Raw genomic sequence first — 24,054 nt, forward strand, 5'->3', positions numbered from 1 at the left:
CATTGCAGACCATTTCCTGGTCTGTACTCACTGTAGCTTGGGAGCAGACCTCTGATTCCCAGGCTATAGTGTGACTGAACAGCTCTGCAGACTCACCCATCTCAGTTCCACCATACTGTGCAGGGCGGATGGAGACTTCGGAGCTGGGAGAAAGCAAGTTTGATTGGGATGACAACTCAGAGGACTGGTGTTTTTTGGATGCGGTAGTTGAGGTGGCGGAGAGGGCACTTGTTGGACCACTTGAGATCCATTCAAGGATTTTCCTTTTTTGGCCATCATCTACCTTTGTTCCAGTTGTTCGTGTCTGTAAAAAAGGGAGCACATCGGATTATCCACGGTAAGTAGTAGACATCTTACTTTTGCTGGAAGATAGTCTATCTTCAGCAGATGTTAATGGAGCTTTGCCACCTTCCCCACAGACAAACCCTTTTTTTCCTTTTCCAACCCGCCTCTTCCCCTTTCCACCAGCATCTGTCATTTTGCCACTCATGTTGATTGCGACAAGATTGTGCACTTAAAATGTGGTAGTAAAAATTGAGAGGTAGTGTAGATTGCAGCGGTGGTCTATCTTTATTAACAGCAGAATAAACATCAATAATTATCCCTGACAATGCAACTACGGCCCTTAAACTGGCAGCATAAATTGCTAGTATAATAGCTTTGTAACAATGAGCTTGGATGTTCAATGCAGACGTGCTGCAAATATCTTTGCACTAGTGGGACAATACAGAAGTCCAACAGCCACGTTTAGGATGCCACTAAGTTCACTCAGTGTTTGCTAGTATAATGGCTTAGTAACAATGAGTTTGAGTGTGCAATGCAGGCAGATGTGCTGCAAATATCTTTGCACTAGTGGGACAATACAGAAGTCCAACAGCCACGTTTAGGATGCCACTAAGTTCACTCAGTGTTTGCTAGTATAATGGCTTAGTAACAATGAGTTTGAGTGTGCAAAGGGCAGGAGGGTACAGTACCAGGGTTGTGGGTCTCTGGGTAGAGGAAAGGAAGCCTGCCTTTCTATCCCTCCTAATGGGGAAATGCAGCGAGGAAATCCCTGACCTTAGCTACACAGACGCTGTCATCTTGTGTAGCTGTTAAACTCTGTTTTCACGGCCCTGACTATCACCTATGGCTCTGACCCTGCCGGTATTAGCCCTTAAAAGGACTGCTAGAAACTTCTATCCCTATTCTGTACAGCGCTGTGTATAGAGCGTACACAGCAGTATCGGCGATAGGAGCTGCGCCAGCGGTGACTGACACCAAGGACGCAGAAGACAGATAATGGCGTGCTGGAGGAAAATGTCCATTTTTATAATGCAGGGACATGTGACATGGACATCCTATCACACATGCCGTTGCTTCTCTGGCTAAAAGTCCACTTAGCTGTGTGTGTGTCTGGGATTGGCTGACATGCTGGCCCGCCCCACTACACGCGCACGCTTAGGGAAGGAAGACAAGGAAAAAAAAAAAATATGGCAATCGCCATTATCCATACAGCAGTGATCTGAATGCGCTTTTCCCGCACACTATACGGTGAAATTTCATAATTGTGTGAGTCACAGAGTGACTTACACTATTACAGCGGAAAGACAGCTAGTAATTAGCTTCCTGTTGCGCCCAGGCGCCGGCTGCCGTTCTTGGCCGTGCCTCGGGTCGTCCAGTTGGCTGTTCCTTCCACTATGTCTAAGTGTGGAGAGGCGGCTAGTGCGCATGCGTGCACCGATTTACCCCAGCCAGAGTTTAAGCCCGGTGTTTTGCCTAGTGAGCATGCTCAGCCTGATTGTGTTATGTCTGAGACTAAGTCCTCAGTTCAGGCTACTGAGCATGCTCCCACAATTAACCCTAACAGCCTCTTTGCACAGGTACTTGGACTTTGTGCTGTGTCTAAGTGCTGGGATGTGCCTACTGAGCATGCTCAAACTGATAGTCTGCTTTCTGAGCCTGTTGCTCAGGCTACTGGGCATGCTCAGGCACTTAGTGCACCAGAGGCTAGGTCCGGTAAGGACCTCACTGAGCATGTCCGTGAGGTGGCAGGCCATGATAGGGCAGAGGGTGTCAGGTGTCCTGATGACGTGGCAACTCCGGACTGGCTCGCAGAGGCCCGCCCCTATGATCTGGCACCTCCGGTATTGGTCGTCAGACGATGACTGGTTAAGTGTTTGGGGCGTGGCTGCCATGAGGTCATCAATGACGTGGCGGTTCCGGATAGGTCGCACGTGACGTCACTGATGACATAGCACTCTGCTATTGGACCTTGGTGATTCCACCCTGGGTTTGGGGCGGACCCAGGTTATAAAAGGGGCTGGAGACAACATGGAGGTGTGCAGTCTTCACTTTTGCTCAGTCAGAGCACACCTCCATGTTAGAGCCTCATTGCGGCATAAGCCTATGTTGGGAAACGGTAGGTAGGGTTAGGCGAACGGTGCCTGTCACGCCAAGATTCGTGGCTCGGCACATCAGGGTCAGGCGCCGTGCTTCCCTCCTGCCGTTCCAGTCTTGCTATAGTAGCCCAGTGGCGTTAACTGGGCTGCGGCTGCTGTGCTTCCTGTCCGATTGTGCCCCCTACGCACACGGACAACGCACCTGCTGCGCCACCTGTCCGATTGTGCCTCCTACGCACACGGACAATGCACCTGCTGCGCCACCTGTCCGATTGTGCCCCCTACGCACACGGACAACGCACCTGCTGCACCACCTGTCCGGTTGTGCCTCCTATGCGCACGGACAGCGTACCCCAGGACCCCTGTGGAGTTAACAGGGTGTTCCTTATCCTCCTCGGCTTCCCGGTCAATGCTACTGGTGTACCCATCTGGCCTGACGTGTCCTACACACACGTGACCAGTCGAGAGGTGGCCAGAAACGCTAATTGGAGGACCGCTCGGCCTGACGTGTCCTACACACGTGGCCGACAGGGTGCTTTTGTGGCGGTCTTCCGGTCAACGCTACCTGGTTACCACCCGGCCTGACGTGTTTCCTGCACACGTGGTTGGTGTAGCGCTAGGTGCACCAAAACGCTAATCGGGTTGTCGTCCGGTCTGACGTGTCCCAACACACGTGACCGGTTCCCAGAGTTCCTGGGTTATCTCAGAGCCATCCAGCTCTATAGTCTCCGCCTAACCCTCAGGTGCCAGCAGCTCCTTTGTCATCTGGAGCACGGTGGGCCCCGACTGGCGATTAGGATATATACCCCCTGGTCCTAATCTGCCGGTCCCCCCGTAACAGATCCGATGTAGGAATACAGAAGAGACAAGCAAAAAATATTTGTAACAGAATGAGGACCAAATTTTGGGGTGCAAATTCTAGAAATGTTTATAATTCGCAAATGTGTTAAGACATGTTTTAGTTATTTGGACTGTGCGGTAAAGATTGAGAAGCATTTGCAGGTGCTGAGATTTTTTTCTACATATGCCCATACTTCTTATAGTCTTCACCGCAGTGTGTTTAATAAAATGGCGCCGGAGAATGCGGTACGCGCATGTGCGAACTCTGGCACTATTTTAATGAAGACCTGAGTACTGTGGCAATGCAAAATGTGGCAATGTAAAGCCACACGGCCTGTGGCGATATGAGTGAGGCAGATGTGGCGCCCTGGACAAGCCAGGAAGTCACAGGTACTACAACAACACACCCCACACCCCGGTTAGGCACATCAGTCACATACGCAAATCCTTGTTGCCTCCCTCCAGGGGCTGATGTCCACACCAGGTGGGGTGGAGCCAGGCGGTTGGCCCCACCCACCGAGGAGTACACAGTCCTGGAGGCCGGAAAGGACAGTAGTTGAGGGAGAGAACAGTTAGAGAGTTGAGGGAAGTGGTAGTGGAGCAGACGGACCGTGTCCGGGTACGTGGCCCGGGCACAAACAGCAAGGTTGGCAGACGGTGGTGACCGTCTGCAGGTGAGGCCGATTGACGCACAACCGTAAGGACCGGGGACGGGCAGTGGCCCGCCGGTACCGGACCGGGGAGCGAAGAGAAGCCAGCACCATATGGCAGGGCCTACGGACCCCGACCAGGCTTGGAGTCGCCGTTAAACCGGTCAAATCCGTCAGCGACGGGAACCTCCGGGGTTTCCCAGCAGCAAAGACCCGACTGAAGGCAACCGCTCAACCGTGAAGGGAAATACAGCTACCGCCACAGCTAGAGTTCCCAGGGCCAGAGCCTGTGGGCAAAAAGGGGCTCCTCTGGCAACTACACCGCTGGGGAGCGGGTTACCGGTGGGAAGCCATCGGAGCCGAAGACATATTACAGGTGCAGGGAGAGACAGTCACCGCCAACCTACCGGGAGTGACCATCGCAGCCGGCTGCGGGACCCGTCCATCCAGCCGTTTGTTTTATCAGAGACTCTGTCTGTGTCATTGGCTGAGTGAGTACTACCGTGCCGCCTGGCACTGCGCTGCCCTCCCACGACCCTGCACCTCCCCAAACCCCGCCATCCATCTTACAGTCACCATCACCGGGACCACCAATCCCCCCTACCCACGGAGGGGAGAGAAAAACATCTCGGCTGCTCCCTGTCATCGTACCCAGGATCCCCGTCCAGAGCAGCGGTGGTGTCATAACCTCACCACAACCGTGGGTGGCGTCACGGACAAAATCCCCAAACCAAACCATCCCCTTTTCACTCACGGGCGAGAAGCGCCGCTCTAGTCCCCGGATCCGGCCCACCGCTCGAGCCACCGAGCAGCAGCAGCAGCGCCGGACCCGAGTGTTAGCGAGCGCAGCGCCCCGCCGCCTGCAACACAGACATCCCCATCCCCCTTGCTCCTCAGCTACCATGCTTTGCAATGTTAAGTATCCTTGTTCATTCGTTGTTATTTTTCAACTGCAAACTTTTGGGGCTTTTGATATCATGAGTACTTTATTATATGTTCTATGTATTGGTATATGTCTTTTTTGTTAGTGTTTTTAAATGTTTTTTGTCAATTGGCTATTTTTGCAAATAAAGGATTTTTGATTATTAATCAGTGGTGATCCCAAATTTTTAGCACTCTTTTTTCTTCCTTGTTTGCTTGTTTACTGTAGCAATGCACACGCACCACCAACAACAGCAATGGTGGTGCTGTGCAATATTCAAATAAATAAAAGGAGGAAAGCCACTAGGACACTGGAGGAGGAATAAACGCCTAGGACCCGACACACAAAGACCCAGCCATGTTGCAGCAGTTAATCAAAGTGCAATGCTTTTTTTACAACTTTGATTAAACATATTTAATCAACCAAGCATTTGATCTTTCTATAAGAAGTATGCCTGGATTCAGCATATTAGTGCCTGTATTGCACTGCATTTACCGTATTTTTCGCTTTATAAGACGCGCCTGATTATAAGACGCACCTAGGTTTTAGAGGAGGAAAATTAAAAAAAAAAAGAATTGAGCCAAATAGTGTGCTAAAACATTTTAATAAAATTAAAAAAAACATTATTTTAACAATTTAGACTCAACAGGAGGGTCTGTTATGGGGGGATCTGTGGATGATGCACTGCTGTGGGGGACCTGTGGATAACGCACTTCTATGGGGGACCTGTGGATCACACTGCTATGGGGAACCTGTGGATGGCGCACTGTTATGGGGGACCTGAGGATGATGCACTATTATTGGGGACCTGTGGATGACACTGCTGTGGAGGATCTGTGGATAACGCACTGCTATGGGGGACCTGTGGATGACACACTGCTATGGGGGACCTGTGGATGATGCACTATTATGGGGGAAATGTGGATGATGCATTGCTATGGGGGACCTGTGGATGACGCACTGTTATGGGGGACCTGAGGATGATGCACTATTATTGGGGACCTGTGGATGACACTGCTGTGGGGGATCTGTGGATAACGCACTGCTATGGGGGACCTGTGGATGACGCACTGCTATGGGGGACCTGTGGATGACGCACTGCTATGGGGGACCTGTGGATGACACACTATTATGGGGGACCTGTGAATGACGCACTATTATGGGGACCTGTGGATGACGCACTATTATGGGGGACCTGTGGATGACGCACTATTATGGGGTACCTGTGGATGATGCACTGTTATGTGGGATCCGTGGATGACATGGCTATGGGGGACCTGCATGATGCACTTTTATGGGGATCTGGGACTACCACCCCCCTCATCCTTAGGAATACACCCATGTACTGTATACCATACATGGCTGTATTCTTAAAGATGAGGGGGGTGGTAGTCACATTAACACTTTGGCCACTACATTAGTCCCTCCCTGGAGTGTTTACACTAAAGGACTACAGCCCCCATCATCCTTCTGAATACACCGATTGATACAGTATATTCTGAAGGCTGATGATGGGGGTTGTGTTCCCCTTCAGTGTTTTTTGCTCACCTATTAGGACCCTTCGTTCAACTGATAACATTTGTCAGGCTCAGATCACTGATTGGTGGAGGCAGCTCTGCAGAAGTTGTCTCCACCAATCAGCATCCAGCCCTAGCGAGGAGAGGGAGAATCGTTCTTCTCTCTCCTCCTTCTTATGATAGTCTCCGGCTGCTGCGGAGATCTAAAATGGAGCCCGCGCATGCGCAGATCGCGATCTTTGAGAGCCGCGATCTCTATCTGCGCCTGCGTAGCCTCCGACGCGATGGACTTCAGGAAAATGGCTACGGAAGGCAGCGCATGCGCAGATGGAGATCTCGCTTCTCCAAGATCTCCATCTGCGCCTGCGTCACCTCCGCAGCCATTTTCCGGAAGTCGCGTTGGAGGCAGCGCAGGCGCAGATAAAGATTTCGGCTATGGTGACCGCCACCGCAGCCGATTGCCGGGGGATCCATGGCGGCCGCCACCGCAGCCGATTGCCGGGCGATCCATGGCTGCCGCCACCGCAGCCGATTGCCGGGGGATCAATGGCGGTCGCCACCGCAGCCGATTGCCGGGGGATCCATGGCGGCTGTCACTGCAGCCGATTGCCGGGGGATCCATGGCTGCCGCCACCGCAACCGATTGCCGCGGAATCCATGGCGGCCGCCTCCGCAGCCGATTGCCGGGGATCCATGGCGGCCGCACCAGCCTCCTGTGACTCAGTCCACCGCCGCATTACTGCCCGGTAAGTTACAGTCACTTTGTAAGACGCACCCCTATTTTCCCCACAATTTTGGGGGAAAAAAGTGCGTCTTATAAAGCGAAAAATACGGTACCTCATGTAGCAAAATCCTAATGGTTGGTCCTCTTTAATAATTCAAATGTAACTTTTTTGTGTATAAATACACCTTAGTAAGACGTATATAGGAACTCTGTTAAATGTAATTCTAAGTAGATGATTCTTTTAACACATTCTTCTTACTGATATTCCAGTTTGGAAAAATTATTTTATTAAACATTTTTAGTAATTCTTAGGTAATATAACGAGTCCTGTGTTCAGAATCCCCATCTTTTGGTCAGAGTAAAAGTGGTTACACAAAGTGTCTCTCCCTGGATATATATATATATTTGTGTGTGTGAAGAAGACATATTTGTATGTACTCTGTATACATGGATGTGTGCTGTGTGTGTGTGTACAAATATGTATTGTATATGTAATTCACAGTGTTTGTGTCACATACTGAGTGTATGTAGTATCCATTTATAATCCCGGATGCACAGATAAGAGTTCATAGGTGTAAACCGGTCATCAATCGCCTAACGAAATAGCAAAATTCTGTCCATCCATCGGGTAATTGGATTGTTTATGGGGAAACAAAAATCATTGTTCTCAGCAGCACATCACATGGTGAAAACTGAGGGATGTGCTGCTGATAACATGATACTGTATTAGGACAGATTGATCTACTAGTGATTGTTGTGTGCCCATCATTCTTCCTCAGCCTGTGTAAAGAAACAAGCACCGCAGGGCTTGAATATTGCCGATCGCACTTGTTTAATGGTCGGAACTCAGCGCGTTTTAAATGTAACCTAAATGTTTGAGTGTGATGGTGAAATATTTGAGCATTTAGGGCCCCGCTTTGTCTATAACCGGGCTTGTATGTGCTTTTACAGCTGTAGTGACTCTTTAGAATGATCAGAGATGAGGAGTGGACCCTTAATACCCCTGTAATATTTAACTCTTAGTGCAAGCAAAATTATTCTGTATCATGTTCTTTTTTTTTTTGTTATTTATACGAGGGGCTGCAGATAAGTCTTTGGCTTTGTGATCTTTTTTTGTTTCTATGGTAACAAATATTACATCACATGAAATTATGTGTGTAATATAGCTTTTCAAAATGTTGTGTTTGTTGCTTATGATGACAGCAGTTTTCTATGCATGTGAGAAACCAAAGTGGCAGAGTCTAATGTGATATTCACAACACCTGAGAGCAGAGGAGTGATAAAATTCTTGTTTCTGCAAGGAAAATCCGTGAAGGATATTCATGGTGATATGTCGCAGACATTGGGAGATCAATGTCCTTCATAATCCACTGTTAAGAACTGGGTTGCCAAATTTAAAACGGGCCACTTCAGCACCAATGATGAGGAACATCCTGGACGACCGAGAGTTGTTGTTGTTCCAGAGATCGTCGATGCTGTACACAGGCTCATACTAGAGAATTGACGAATTTCAGCTAAAGCAATAGCAGACATCATTGGGATTTCCCGAGAACATGTTTGTGTTACTATCCATGAACATTTGGACATGACGAAGCTATCTGCAAAGTGGATCCTCAAATGTTTGCCAACAGATTAGAGGAGCATGCGAGTGAAAACTTCCCGGTCCATTTGTTAGAGTTTCCGGACTGATAAAAACTTACTGGATCGACTGGTCGCTATGGATGAGACCTGGATTTATTTGAATGACAAGGAGCAGTCAAAAGAGTGGAGGCACAGTGGTTCTCCTCAACCAAAGAAGTTCAGGGTGCAAAAATCAGCCACTAAGGGGATGGCATCTGTATTCTGGGATAAAAAGGGCGTACTGCTAGTGGACTACCTTCAAAAGTATTCTACCATTTATGCAAGGTAGTACACTGAACTTGGGACCAATTGAAGGCAGCTCTGAAGGCTAACAGGCATGGCAAGTTGTCCAAAGGAATCTTGTTCTTGCAAGACAAAGCCCCCGCTCACACTGCACAAGCGACCACGGCAAAACTGTCAGAGCTGGTAAATCACCAACCTTATTCACCAAATTCAGCTCCCTCTGACTATCATCTTTTCCAAACCTGAAGAAACAACTCAAGGGTACGAAAATTCACACCATTTCTGATGCCATAGCTGCTACGGAGGCCTGGTTTGAGGCACAACTGAAATCCTTCTTTTTGCTAGGTTACAGAACTTGGAATACCGATGTAAGTAGTGTGTTGACATCAGTGGAGAGAATGTGGAATGAATGTAAAGTTTCATCAACCCATCTCGTTTCTTTCTGGGTAAAGCCAAAGACTTATCAGCAGTCTCTTGCATTAGCTCAGAACCTAACAACAATTAGGACCACTTCAAAGAATTTGCTAGACCTTTCAGGTCGTAAGGTTACACTTTGTAGCCCAGGTTTCAATAATTATCAAACCCTTTAACTGTTTCTCTAATGAAATATTGAGTCTTCATGGAAAACAATGTGCAATGTTGAACTGTGCCAAATAGCACAACTCTACTATAGTGATGATTTCAATATGCGAGGAAACATATTAATGGTTCCAGTATACATATACATTAAAGCCTATAAAGAAAAAACTGAAACAAGTATGTTTCCCTTGAAAAAGACGGCGAAACGCATGTTGGGGAGCTTCCCTGTGGTCCCTGGTATGTAATCTTTCATATTGAACATATAGTGATATATCAATGCATACTATAATACTATAGGTGCCGTTTAAATACTTCTTATGTGGTGCCTTCTCTATATGGTTTCTTCATATGTAATGCGCTCAGCATATACAGTATGCCATATAATATGCTGCAGTATGCAAAAAAGGCTTATAATTGAATTTAGCTCTATATAGTATACAGTGCACTGTGCACCTTATATTTATCTATTACTATTTTAGCCTTTCATCTGATATGTTAATGTATGCCATATATGCTCTTCTTGATGAATTTACTATACTGAGCGTATTATTATATTTTCCTATCACCATATAGTGTATTCTTTTGTGCATGGAGAGGATCAATGTGGACAAGTCCAGGTTCCATTTTGTACATAATTATTAATTAATTCTTTATTTATTCATTCCTCTTAAGCACTTGGCACTTTATGCATGTCTTCAAGACTGATTTGTTAGGAATAGATAGTTTATACCACATGAACCTGACCTACTCCACTTGATTTCTCCATTATTTACATTTTTTGACTGTATCTTAAGTATTGATTATTGGCACATTCCATGCTTACTTGCCTTATTTCTGACAGGTGACCAATTCAGGGTTATTCATTTACTGTGCATTCTCTCTAGCCTTCCTATTTTCATGTTTTTCTTTTAAAAAACTATTTTCTACAATAATAAAAATTATTGCTTTACAATATGTGTTTCAGTTTTTCCTTTATAGGCTTTAATATAGCGATGATTTGTAAGATTTTCCGATCCTCATACAATACCTCTACAGCTGCCAGTCCAAACGCAATTCCAATTATGATGATCAGATGGCTCTTGTAGTAGTCAACAAATACTGAAGCACATGTCTGTGTGAGAAAAGCAGTAGAACAAATGAATAGTAACTGTCCATTAAAGGCAAGCAATAATACGATTCTATGGAAAATACAAATAGGAGACATACAGTTAGGTCCAGAAATATTTGGACAGTGACACAAGTTTTGTTATTTTAGCTGTTTACAAAAACATGTTCAGAAATACAATTATATATATAATATGGGCTGAAAGTGCACACTGCCAGCTGCAATATGAGAGTTTTCACATCCAAATCGAAGAAAGGGTTTAGGAATCATAGCTCTGTAATGCATAGCCACCTCTTTTTCAAGGGACCAAAAGTAATTGGACAAGGGACTCTAAGGGCTGCAATTAACTCTGAAGGCGTCTCCCTTGTTAACCTGTAATCAATGAAGTAGTTAAAAGGTCTGGGGTTGATTACAGGTGTGTGGTTTTGCATTTGGAAGTTGTTACTGTGACCAGACAACATGCGGTCTAAGGAACTCTCAATTGAGGTGAAGCAGAACCTCCTGAGGCTGAAAAAAAAGAAAAAATCCATCAGAGAGATAGCAGACATGCTTGGAGTAGCAAAATCAACAGTCGGGTACATTCTGAGAAAAAAGGAATTGATTGGTGAGCTTGGGAACTCAAAAAGGCCTGGGCGTCCACGGATGACAACAGTGGTGGATGATTGCCGCATACTTTCTTTGGTGAAGAAGAACCCGTTCACAACATCAACTGAAGTCCAGAACACTCTCAGTGAAGAAGGTGTATCTGTCTCTAAGTCAACAGGAAAGAGAAGACTCCATGAAAGTAAATACAAAGGGTTCACATCTAGATGCAAACCATTCATAAATTCCAAAAATAGACAGGCCAGAGTTAAATTTGCTGAAAAACACCTCATGAAGCCAGCTCAGTTCTGGAAAAGTATTCTATGGACAGATGAGACAAAGATCAACCTGTACCAGAATGATGGGAAGAAAAAAGTTTGGAGAAGAAAGGGAACGGCACATGATCCAAGGCACACCACATCCTCTGTAAAACATGGTGGAGGCAACGTGATGGCATGGGCATGCATGGCTTTCAATGGCACTGGGTCACTTGTGTTTATTGATGACATAACAGCAGACAAGAGTAGCCGGATGAATTCTGAAGTGTACCGGGATATACTTTCGGCCCAGATTCAGCCAAATGCCGCAAAGTTGATCGGACGGCGCTTCATAGTACAGATGGACAATGACCCCAAGCATACAGCCAAAGCTACCCAGGAGTTCATGAGTGCAAAAAAGTGGAACATTCTGCAATGGCCAAGTGAATCACCAGATCTTAACCCAATTGAGCATGCATTTCACTTGCTCAAATCCAGACTTAAGACTGAAAGACCCACAAACAAGCAAGACCTGAAGGCTGCGGCTGTAAAGGCCTGGCAAAGCATTAAGAAGGAGGAAACCCAGCGTTTGGTGATGTCCATGGGTTCCAGACTTAAGGCAGTGATTGCCTCCAAAGGATTCGCAACAAAATATTGAAAATAAAAATATTTTGTTTGGGTTTGGTTTATTTGTCCAATTACTTTTGACCTCCTAAAATGTGGAGTGTTTGTAAAGAAATGTGTACAATTCCTACAATTTCTATCAGATATTTTTGTTCAAACCTTCAAATTAAACGTTACAATCTGCACTTGAATTCTGTTGTAGAGGTTTCATTTCAAATCCAATGTGGTGGCATGCAGAGCCCAACTCGCGAAAATTGTGTCACTGTCCAAATATTTCTGGACCTAACTGTACACCATATAGCCACCATACACCATATAGTCACTATACACACATAGTCACCATACACCATCTAGTCACCCAGTGTTGCTGACTTACTGTACTGGTAGTACTAATAATCTCTTTAAGATGCCTGTAGTTGCTATTTTGTATATATTATTTTGTAGCTACCATTAACCATTTTTTCCCTAACACATATTGCCACTAAAAGGAGTTGTCCAGAAGATTTGAGATATATAAATAACCATGGCAACAATTACTAAGGTGGGAACCAATGTACATTTATATTAAAAGTAATGAAAGAAACATAGTTGCAGTTTACATGGGTGTCATTGTTGGTATATATAGAGTATATTAGCCTTTTTCAAGTTTTTAATTTGCAGAACTTCAGTTTCAATTTGTTTTTATTTTGATGGCATACAGAAATCATAATATCCTTTTCCCAACAGCAGTCCTGTTTCAGATTTATACCAACAATTTACCCGATTATTTGGGTTGAGCAATATTTCACATCAGTAAAACCTTCTGCTATCTGCGGCATTCCCTGCACTACTTCTCATTAGTAGGCTCCCCTTAACCCTTGGGGCCCTGCACAGGTTGCACCAACGATATGTCCGCTCCTATTGCAGATCAAAGGAGATGGGAATATTACCAGCTTTGGTCCAGCTGCTATAGAGCACCGACAAAGAGCCCAGGACCAGGGTCCTAAAAATCGTTTAGCCTAAACTCTACAACTTAATCCACAAATAAAGCTGATGTGGGTGGAGCTGGGAGAATAGCTAATTGAGGTTTATCTACGTATATATATATTGAGGTGCAACTCTCTAAACTCTTATGCAGCTAGGCCACAGTTCATGAGGCATTTGTATGACAAGCAATATCAATCATTGAGATCAAAAGAAACAATCTTACCTGCTTATAGAAACCCGCCTTACATTTGTCTGTATCAGTTACTGGATTACAAATACATGATGGTGGAACGGTATTTCCCCAGTCATTACGACCATTAATAACACCACAGCACTTGTTCTAAGAAATAAAAACATGGAAATATTTCACCGACACATATCAATAAATCTCTGAATTTCTAAACAGATCTGGGCCAAAAAATGAGAAAATACAGAATTCTAACAATTTATTGAAATGACTTGTCCAAAATGAGAAATACAGGGCTTATCTCTTCCAAACTCACTGCCTCACATGTAACAGAGCGATTGCAGTAGTGGAGGGTGCAACTGCCACATAACCTGTGGAGGAGTGAGGCGTACTAATACCAAGGCCATTTTCAGCTGGACAACTGTCACACTTAGGGGTACTTTGCACACTACGACATCGCAGGTGCAATGTCGGTGGGGTCATGTCGAAAGTGACGCACTTCCTGCGTCGCTCTCGACATCGTAGTGTGTAAAGCCTAGATGATACGATTAACGAGCGCAAAAGCGTCGACTAAATCATTTATTAGAAATAAAAAACACAAACATATACCCTGGTTAACCACTTTAATCAGCCCCAAAAAGCCCTCCATGTCCGGCGGAATCCAGGATGCTCCAGCGTCGCATCCAGCGCTGCTGCATGGAGGTGACCGGAGCTGCAGCAGACACAGCCGCTCCGGTCACCTCCACACAGCAACTGAAGACAGCCACGCGATCAGCTGAGCTGTCACTGAGGTTACCCGCGGCCACCGCTGCTGCATCCACCGCTGCATCCAGTGACAGCGTGCAAGCTCTGCAGCGCCGGGGATCGGTGAGTATGAGAGAGGGCTGCTCAATTCAGTTACTCAGGAGTTTAGCGGTCACCGGTGAATCCTTCACAGGTGACCGCTAATCAGGGCGCGACACAGACAGAGCCGCAGCATGACAATGAAGTCGGGTGAAGTTCACCCGAGTTCATTCTGACAGTGCGGCTCTCTCTGTCTGTGTCTGCTGTCAACTACCATTCACCGCTGCTACATGGCTGTCTGTGGCTGCTGTCAGCGGCCATGTAGCAGAGCTGAATGGCAGATGACATAGTAAAAACGCATCCCTACACACGCTTGTCAAGTCAATAAATAAATAAAAAAAAAAGGTGCCCAATGCATACGTCACAGAACACATGATCTAAAGGATCGCACACAAAATTGATCAATTTAACATAGACTACTAACGCACGTGTGACAGCAAATGAACGACCTACGTGCAATCTCAGTAAATCGTATATGCGACCTGGGCGTGTCACATCGCATACGAGATCGCACACCTAATTGTAAGGTGTAAAGCAGGCTTTAGATTCTAACATTGTAACAAAATGGAGCAACATTGTAATTTGAAGTTCTGTATCATTCATATTCATGATCATGAGTAAATACATTGACTTTGCTTTATCCTTTGTAGTGCTGCTTCTTCATTATAGCCACCATCATATAACAATATGATTCTGGTATCATTCTATTATACCTTTACCAATAGTCAGTACCTGTGCATACAAAGAAAGCCTTACCTCTTCTTGGATGGTGTGCAATGCTTTCTTCAACTCTTCGCTTTGTTGATTTAATGGTAGAAGATCATGCAACGTCTGATTCACTTTTTGTTCCAACTAGCAAGGAAAACAAAGAAATTATTCCATGAAAATAATGTTGCTTTACTTTAAGACTGGCAGCAGACAATTATATCTCTGTGTTCATCCTACCTGTGGTTTATAAACAACCCCCAAAATCCCTGCTGTTAACTGAAGTGCCAGGATCAAAAACAGCCCGATGAAGAACTAAATGGAAAAACAAAAAGGAAAATGTGCTGATGAAAAAAACAGCAATAGCGAAATAAATAATGACTGGATGCATGCCCAATTGGCTCACAATATAACCTCATTATTTTTACTTGTATTGTGACCTATTCATGTATTTTAGACATTACAGAAGCATTTTCCAAACTGCAGTCATTGAAATCAGCCCCAGGGAGGGATAACACTTGCACTTAGGTCCAATTTCATGGTTAAGTGGGAAACCTATTAGTATGTATTCAGATTGTCCTACATGTGTAAATGGAGTCTGTGAGCTCTCCCAGGCAGGGAACCAAGGAGGAATGATCTAATGGAGACACCTTAGGCAAGCACGGGGTGGAAGAGGCTTCCTCAAGAATTCTATCAAGAAAAGACAAGTGGAGAGTGACTGGGGGGCCCCTTTGCTTACCCTCAAGCTAGGGAGGTACCCTAGACTGGCCTACAATCCAGAATTACGCTTCAAAGTAGCGATGTCTGATCCCCCAGCCTCTCCCTATCTCTTGTCCTGGAACCAGAACCGAGAAAGGTAAGGGGAAGGTTCAAACACAAGGGATAACTTCCACACAACCAAACACCAGACAACTGCAGCAGCAAGGAATGCGTCTGTCGACCTCCGGGCCAAGCTCCAAAATTATCCTGAATAACCGCCTGCTGGAAGCAAAGAGTTTTTATCTAGGCCGGAAGTGGATATCAGCAGGAACAGCTGATCTGCCTTGCAGAGTCTGCTGCTGCAACAGTAACCCCTCTTGTGACTAAAGAAATGAAACCCATTTAATGAGTGTATGGTCTAGGATGGAATGAGAGGGAAACCAAACCTGAGCCTATCACAAATTCTCAAAAGAGAAGACTGTGACAATAAGTTCCAGCTCCAAGATATAAAAAGGCAAAATGCTATATTCCATTCCAATTGTTTAAAAAATCATAGAGGCAAATGTGGGGGATAGGGGAAATCGGTAAAGCGTTTCGAGCGCTGACCATGTTCTTTCTCAGCCTTTGTTTGTCTCTATGATTTTTTAAACAATTAGAATGAAATAAAGTATTTTGGCTTTATCATCTTGGAGCTGGAACTTCTCTATTTTTGAAAGAATTCTGCGGTTGGTCAGGACGCGGTTCTGTGCATACTGGTTGATGGAGCAGTAGAGGCGAGCTGGCAAATTTTTTTTAAATACTGTGGTTCTCTCAAGAATACATCCAACTATAAGTATAAGATTATGTCTATGTGCACATATTAAGTATTTGCTGCAGATATTTATGCATAAAAAAGTGCATTTTATTCATTTTTTTTATGTTTTTCCTGTTCATTAGAATTGGGGAAAAATACTGCAAAAACACTGAAGGAATCGAAATTGCTACAAATCTACAAGGAAAAAGCAACATGTACATGAGATTTCAGAAATCCCATTCACTTGGCTGGGAAAGGAAAATACTGATTTTTTTGCAAAAACCCTTGAAAAAACGTTACGTGTGAACATACCCGATGACTGCACTATTCCTTGAAATAGGTGCTAAAAAGGGAACATTTTTTGCGTGTATCTCTTTGGACCTGGACTGATGCAGTTAGATTAGATACCATACTTTGGCAGAAACACTCATTTTCTTAGCACATACATACATACATTTATGTGTGCATTGTGGCTTTTGGAAAGGCCCTTTTGTTATTTTTCTCTGAGCTTTTCTTAGAATGTGGTTTCAGCTGGAAATGTTCAAGGTAGACGTAGTAAAAACATTACTTTCATGTCCAGTCTATAAACATTTTAAGAACAGCACTTTACAACATATTTTATGTCTTATTAACCTGCGATATGACATTTTCCAGATTTATTTATATGTATATTAATTTAGCTAAGCTAGTGTTGGAGCAATATTACATGAGTCATACTAGAATATTTTAATACGCACGTATTTATGCTCTTTTGAATATTTTTCCATATGTTTAGCTGGTAAACCTAAGCCGTTGAAAGCACAGGAAAATCAGTTAAAGGATCCAAAATTCACTGAACACTAAATGAATACAAGTTTTGGCATTAGACATGGGACAAAAATAAAGAACTTGGTTGGTCAAGCTCCAAATTTCTGATTTGCTGTGTTGAGTTATGCAATTCCAAATAATGAATGGGAATTAATTGTTTCATATGAAAAAAATCAGCTAAAACAATGGTTCTATACATATGTTTTCCAAAGAAATATATGGAACAATTCTCTTGGTTTCTGTCGAATAAATAGATGCCAAAAGTGTAACCTATTGTGTTTTAGTGATACCAGATATTATATTAGTTCTGATCGATAGATTAAATTGTATTTTGTATTCCTTACTGATGATACATATGTAAACTGCTAACCAGAAATGCATACCAGAAGAAGGAGACAACGACTTTCCTTTATAGCACCGCAGCATCCAAAAAACCCAAGCACCATAATTATGGATCCCACGGCTATCATGACGTCAACTGCCGTAAGCACACCACTTCCTTGTATATTGAATTTCTAGAAAAAAAAAATATTAGAAGAACCGTTATTAAGAATGAAATGAAATGTAATATACACGCTAATAATGATTGTTTCATTATGGCATATGAACATCATAGTGAAAGGCCCTTGGAACATACATGAGCTAGAGCACAAGCCACTGCAATCAGCAATGCCAGAGAATCTGCTGTCACGTCTCCACCAGAGTCTGCGGCTGTAATTTCTGCTCCAGCCACCAGGCGCCACCGCATTCCCACGGTGAGCGGTGGCGATGATGGAGGCGGAGTCATTGCCAGTAGCTCTGGTGAGAGCAGTCTCTGCCCATCCACCAAGCTTAGTAGACCTGGGACTTGCAGTACCACTGGCTGACTGTAGTGGTGTGTGCCTTCCTGCTCCAGCCTATTGGAAGGCACCACACCCTTCTTACACCTTCAGTGGTCTGCTGCTCCTTGCCAGATATAGTCTAGCTATAACTGCTTGTCTCTGGTTCACACCCTGCTCTGTATATTTGATCCCTGTGTTTTGACCTCTTAATGCTCTCTGATGACTCTCCTGCCTACTACTCCTTCAATAGGCAGCGACGTCCCTGGTCCTGTAGTAATTACATATCCCTGTACAGGGGTTAAAGGGTTTCGGGGTTCTCAGGATCCTACTTAGTGGGCAGCTAGCCTCTAGTCTGTCCGTAAAAGCCATCCTAAGACTGTGGTCCCGGGCAGACATTACAGCAGAAAAAGGACACCATTTACACCTGTAGAAACTATGCTGCTACTTTAGGTGTGTTTAGCAGAGGAAACAACAGTCATTTTAGAAGTTTATTAGGTTTCATTCTTGTGTCAAATGCTTTTAATAGAATTATTACATCACATATTCAATCTAATTACGTTCTACTTACTTGCTGAGCATCTGAACTGACACGAAGCCATATAGAGATTCCCAGAATCACACAACCACATACCTGCAAAGTTAAGCATAGATCATTCTTATGTTTTTGAACACACTTTAAATAAATAAGCATGGCACAATTATACACTATTGTTTATATCTCCCCCCTAATGATGTTTGAGAGTGATCGCCACTACTCAATACTCATCAGGATGCTCGGCCAAGTATCGTGGGTGCTCAGATGTGTCGTTAGTGAAAAATGGATCACAAAGAACAGGCTTGCTTCAGTGAATGATGCGAGCAGGCACCCCAGTGGGAGCCACGTGGAGTTTCTGAATGGCTCTCACTGGGGATAAAAACAATGTTTTCCAATTTAGTGTATCCCAAAAAAACCCTTCCACTGGAAATGCTCTGTTTATGGCTGGCTGTATGTAGGTGGACAGCCGAACGGCCCAATTATTGGCTTCTCTAATACTTGTTACTGGAGCCGTCTGAGCATCTGACCTGCTTGACTCAAGTAAAGAGCACTCAAGCATCATAGTGTTCACTCTTAATTTTGAGAACCAAGCATTGTACTGCTTGCCCATCACTAATTCCACCCTTCAAATGAACTTTACCCCTTGGACAATCATTGTACATTTTTCCTCCACTCCATAAGCCAAACAGAAGACTTATCCTATCTGTACATTTTTGGAATCGCCATTGACTGTACTGACTGCTGTGTACTTCTGTAGAATACCAATTGTGATATTATTGTGTTTGCTTATGTGTACTTGTTGCATGGCTACCTTCACTCATAAAAATACCTAAGTCATAAAAACTCAACTGATCTGTGTGTTCTAGCATGCCACTGATATTGTATTGTAAATGTTGACTGTAGAGGATACGTAGGAATGAGTGGGTGTGGGTGTGGGGAGCATAGGTCAGAAATTACAGCCAGATCACTGGGAAAACAAATAGGGAGTAGGAAAGTACCTATCATTTCCTTTTCATATACCCTGCAAGGGAGCTATGTTAATTACTAGAGATGAGTCACCCCCCTAGAGTTCGAGTTCAGTTCGGTTCGTCGAACGGAGGCTCCGTTTGGCGAACGTTTGTCGAACGTTCAACGAACCCCTTCGAACCCCATTGAAAACAATGGCATGCAAACACAAACACATAAAAACACATTATATATGTACACATACAGTTAATAAACATTGCCATTACACTTACAGGTCCCCAAAACGCGTCCTGCACTCTGTCTCCCGCTGCTTTTCCTTCCGATAATCGCTGCGTCCTCCTGGTAACCAGCACTGATGATAGAACCTTCCGTGATGTCAAAATAGCATGTGAGCAGTCACGTGTGTATTATATCATTGGCTACAGACTGGTCACATGGCTAGACGTCATGCTAGGTCCTGACAGTGCATCTCTCCGGTACGCTTGGCTCGTTTGTGCATCTCCGTGTACTGGCGAGATGCTCTGGCACATGGTCGGCTTCCCCGTTCCTGCATGTCGGCGCTCTTTACAGAGTCAGCCCACATGCAAGGACTAAATGCCACAGCCGGTGAATTGCATCACTGGGAATCACGTGATCGGAGCACCGTTGCTATAGTAACCACCTGTCAGATTACTTTAACAACGATCGTAGCAGTGACGTCACCGCTTACAGCCCACAGCCTCTGCTCACTCTCACTGAGTGATGAGATTGCACGGGGAGCAGCAGCATCTTCCTCCCATGCAGTGCTGTCTGATGTAGCAGAGCTGCATGGGTTGAAGGAGAAAAAAGACAGAAGACCAGGATCATGGAGGGATGAGAGGGAGTAATAAACGTGAAGTCTCTAAGTGTGTCTGTGTATTTATTTCTATTAAAGTATTTTTTCTCTGTGTGGTGTCTTTTTTTTAACCCTTTATTGGAGATTCTTAATGGCTGAGTCAAACTTGCCTGACATTAAGAATCTCTGGCTTAATACTAGCTAGTAAAACAAAGCTAGTATTAACCCATTATTACTCAGCAAGCCACCCGGCTTCAGGGCTGCTGGAAGAGTTCGATACAGCACCAGATGATGGCGCTTCTATGAAAGCGCCATTTTCTGGGGCGGCTGCGGACTGCAATTTGCAGCAGAGGGGCCCAGAAAGCTCGGGCCAACCTGTGCTGAAAATTCCAATCCCCAGCTGCCTACTTGTACCTGGCTGGACACAAAAATGGGGCGAAGCCCATGTCGATTTTTTTTTTAATTATTTCATGAAATTCATGAAATAATTAAAAAAGGGCTTCCCTATTTTTTTAGTTCCCAGACAGGTACAAATAGTCATCTGGGGGTTGGGGGCAGCCGTACCTCTCTGCTGTACCTGGCTAGCATACAAAAACATGGCGAAGCCCACGTCATTTTTGGGGGGCTAAAAACTCCTGCATACAGTCCTGGATGGAGTATGCTGAGCCTTGTAGTTTTGCAGCTGCTGTCTGCTCTCCTGCATACACTAGTGAATGGAGCATGCTGAGCCTTGTAGTTCTGCAGCTACTGTCTGCTCTCCTACATACACTAGTGAATTGAGCATGCAGAGCCTTGTAGTTCTGCAGCTGCTGTCTGCTCTCCTCCATACAGACGGACAGCAGACAGCAGCTGCAGAACTACAAGGCTCAGCATACTCCATCCAGGACTGTTTGCAGGAGTTTTTTGCCCCCCCAAAAAATTATGTGGGCTTCGCCATGTTTTGTATGCTAGCCAGGTACAGCAGGCAGCTACGGGCTGCCCCCAACCCCCAGCTGCCTATTTGTATCCGGCTGGGAACCAAAAATATAGGGAAGCCCTTTTTTTTCATTATTTCATGAAATAATTAAAAAAAAATGACGTGGGCTTAGCCCAATTTTTGTGTCCAGCCAGGTACAACTAGGCAGCTGGGGATTGTAATCCGCAGCACAGGTTAACCGGAGCTTTCTGGGCCCCTGTGCTGTGAATTGCAGTCCACTGCCGCCCCAGAAAATAGTGCTTTCATAGAAGCACCATCTTCTGGCGCTGTATCCAACTCTTCCAGCTGCCCTGGTGACGAGTGGCTCGCTGGGTAATAATGGGGTTAGGGATAGCTGTATATTATCATCTGGCCCTAAGCCTGAAATTCATGGTGTCACGACAATATTAGACATGGCCACCATGAATTTCTAGTACAGATTAAAAAAAAACACAACACAGAAAAATATTTTTATTAGAAATAAAACACAACACAATTAGTGACTCCATCTTTATTTAAATAAAGAACCCCCCTCCGCAGTAATCCTGGGTCAAGGGTCCCACGCCGTCCAATTTGGATCCAATATCATCTGATTGGTTTGCTGGAAGGCAAAGCGATCAGATGATGTGTCAGGTTCAAGGGCCTGAATCACATGACACAGCAGCTGATTGTATAAACGGCTTTTATACAATCAGCTGATGCATCAGTGCAAAAAAAAACAACTAAAAACTACACACTTCTGTACAGACTCCTGTCCGACAACAGCAGCTGATTGTTTAGCCGGCCGTTCGGTAAAAAGCCGGCTTCACCGCTTGACTTTTAGTGTCAGCTGATTCCGTCAGGTGACCACATCAGCTGATCATTACCAGGTCTGAGAGAGAGAAAAGAGAAGAGAGAGAGGAGAGAGAAAAGAGAGAGAAAAGAGAAGAGAGAGGGAGAGAGAAAGAGGAGAGAGAGAGAAGAGAGAGAGAAGAGAGGAAGAGAGAGGAGAGAGGAGAGAGAGGAGAGAGAGAAGAGAGAGGAGAGAGAGAGAAGAGAGAGAGAAGAGGAGAGAAGAGAGAGAAGAGAGAGAGAAGCGGAGATAAGAGATTGAGAGATAAGAGAGAAGAGAGAGAAGAGAGAAAGAAGAGAGAGAGAAGAGAGAGAGGAGATAGAGAAGAGAGAGGAGAGAGGAGAGAGAGAGGAGAGAGAGAAAAGAGAGAGAAGAGAGAGAGGAGAGAGAGAGGAGAGAGAGAAGAGAGAGAGAAGAGAGAGAGAAGAGGAGAGAAGAGAGAGAGAAGAGGAGATAAGAGAGAGAAGAGAGAGGAGAGAGAGAGAAGCGGAGATAAGAGATTGAGAGATAAGAGAGAGAAGAGAGAGAGAAGAGAGAAGAGAGAGGAGAGAGAGGTAGTAAGAGAGAAAGAGAGCAAGAGAGAGAGAACAAGAGAGAGAGAGAACAAAAGAGAGAAGAGAGAGAAGAGAGAGAGGAGAGAGCAATGCAGCCTCATTCCGTGAACTGCTCTGATTTTAGAGGTGTGGCCTGCGGCTCACAGCTGATATCCGGCTCCTCGCCTCAGTGCATAATTAAATTGAATTAAATTGTAATTATAAATAAATAATAATTATAATTTAAAATAAATTAAATTCTTTACCGGGGCGGTCGTTACTTGAACTCGTGAAGTAATGCTCCTTCGGCAGGAGCTCTAACCATTGAGCCACTGGCTCTAATGAGAAACATAGGAAGACTTGTTTATCTTGACCTCTGCATTGCAGAGTGAAGTCTCCAGTGACAGCGCGGCTCACTTCAGGTGCTGCGTGGAGAGAACACAGAGCGCTCCCTGTCATCTTCATGTAGCAGAGCTGACAGTGTCGTGTGGATTACTTCGGACCTTGATTGTTGATTGGGATTAATAAAGAGGTAAATGAGGGTTTTTTTTACTTTTATTCCAAATAAAGGATTTTTCACTGTGTGTGTTTCTTTACTTTCACTTACAGGTTAATCATGGAAGGTGTCTCAGGGAGACGCTTGTCATGATTAACCCCGTTATTACCTCGATTGCCACCGCACCAGGGCAATTCGGGATGAGCTGGGTAGAGTCCCGGGACTGCCGCATCCAATGGATGCGGCAATTCCGGGCGGCTGGTGGATGATATTGTTAGGGTGGTGGGCTCCCCATAACGTGGCGCTCTTCATCCTGACAATACCGGCCTCCAGCCTTGTGGCTTTATCCTGGCTGATATCAAAATTGGGGGAACCGCATTTTTCTTTTTTTAATTATTTATTTATTTATTTTACTGCACGATATAGACACGCCCACCAGCGCCTGTGATTGGTTGCAGTGAAACAGCTGTCACTCATCGTGGGGGCGTGTCTGACTGCAACCAATCATGGGCGCCGGTGGACGGGGAAGGCACGGAATACCTGATTGAATATTGAAGCGGCAGCCATTTTCAAAAGAGGAAAAGCCGCCAGAGATTTGTGACAGCCGTGCAGCGAGGTTCCCATGATCGGTGAGTAGGAAAGAGAGAGGGATTGTGCTGGGGACGCAGGATGCATGCAGATACGCAACGTGCGCACATACTTACTGTGAAAAGCCACGCTTTTGGTGATCGAACCATTCTCGAACATAACGCGAACTGCCGAACTTGAAGCAAATCGTTCCAGTTCGTCGAACGACTCGAACACCCCCAAAAATCACTCGAACATGAAATTGGCGAACTGTTCGACTCAAACATGGCTCAACTCTATTAATTACATTGGTGTGTGCAAGTTTCTGCAAAGTCTGATCTTCTAGTTTCTTAAACCCCTTCCACCAAGGCCAATTTTCATTTCCACACTTTTGTTCTTTCCTTTACTTTTTCTAAGACCCATAAAGTTTGTATTTTTCCACCAACATCAATGAATGATAGCTTGTTTTTTTGTTGGGTGAGTAATCGTTT

General features: G+C 44.8%; 1 protein-coding gene across 1 annotated transcript in view; it reads right to left on the reverse strand.

The window, feature by feature from the left end:
* The window catches only part of TSPAN8 (tetraspanin 8), a 67,591-nt gene that overhangs the window by 19,797 nt on the left and 23,740 nt on the right, over positions 1–24,054 (reverse strand). The window contains exons 2-7 of the mRNA XM_075342476.1: positions 18,434–18,496; positions 17,428–17,559; positions 14,986–15,060; positions 14,797–14,892; positions 13,234–13,350; positions 10,504–10,587 (exon numbers count right to left, since the gene is read on the reverse strand). Coding sequence (XP_075198591.1) covers positions 10,504–10,587; positions 13,234–13,350; positions 14,797–14,892; positions 14,986–15,060; positions 17,428–17,559; positions 18,434–18,496 — 567 coding nt within the window. The remainder of the gene's footprint in view (positions 1–10,503; positions 10,588–13,233; positions 13,351–14,796; positions 14,893–14,985; positions 15,061–17,427; positions 17,560–18,433; positions 18,497–24,054) is intronic.

The sequence above is a fragment of the Anomaloglossus baeobatrachus genome, chromosome 4 (assembly GCF_048569485.1).
Source record: "Anomaloglossus baeobatrachus isolate aAnoBae1 chromosome 4, aAnoBae1.hap1, whole genome shotgun sequence".
NCBI classification, from domain to species: Eukaryota; Metazoa; Chordata; class Amphibia; order Anura; family Aromobatidae; genus Anomaloglossus; species Anomaloglossus baeobatrachus.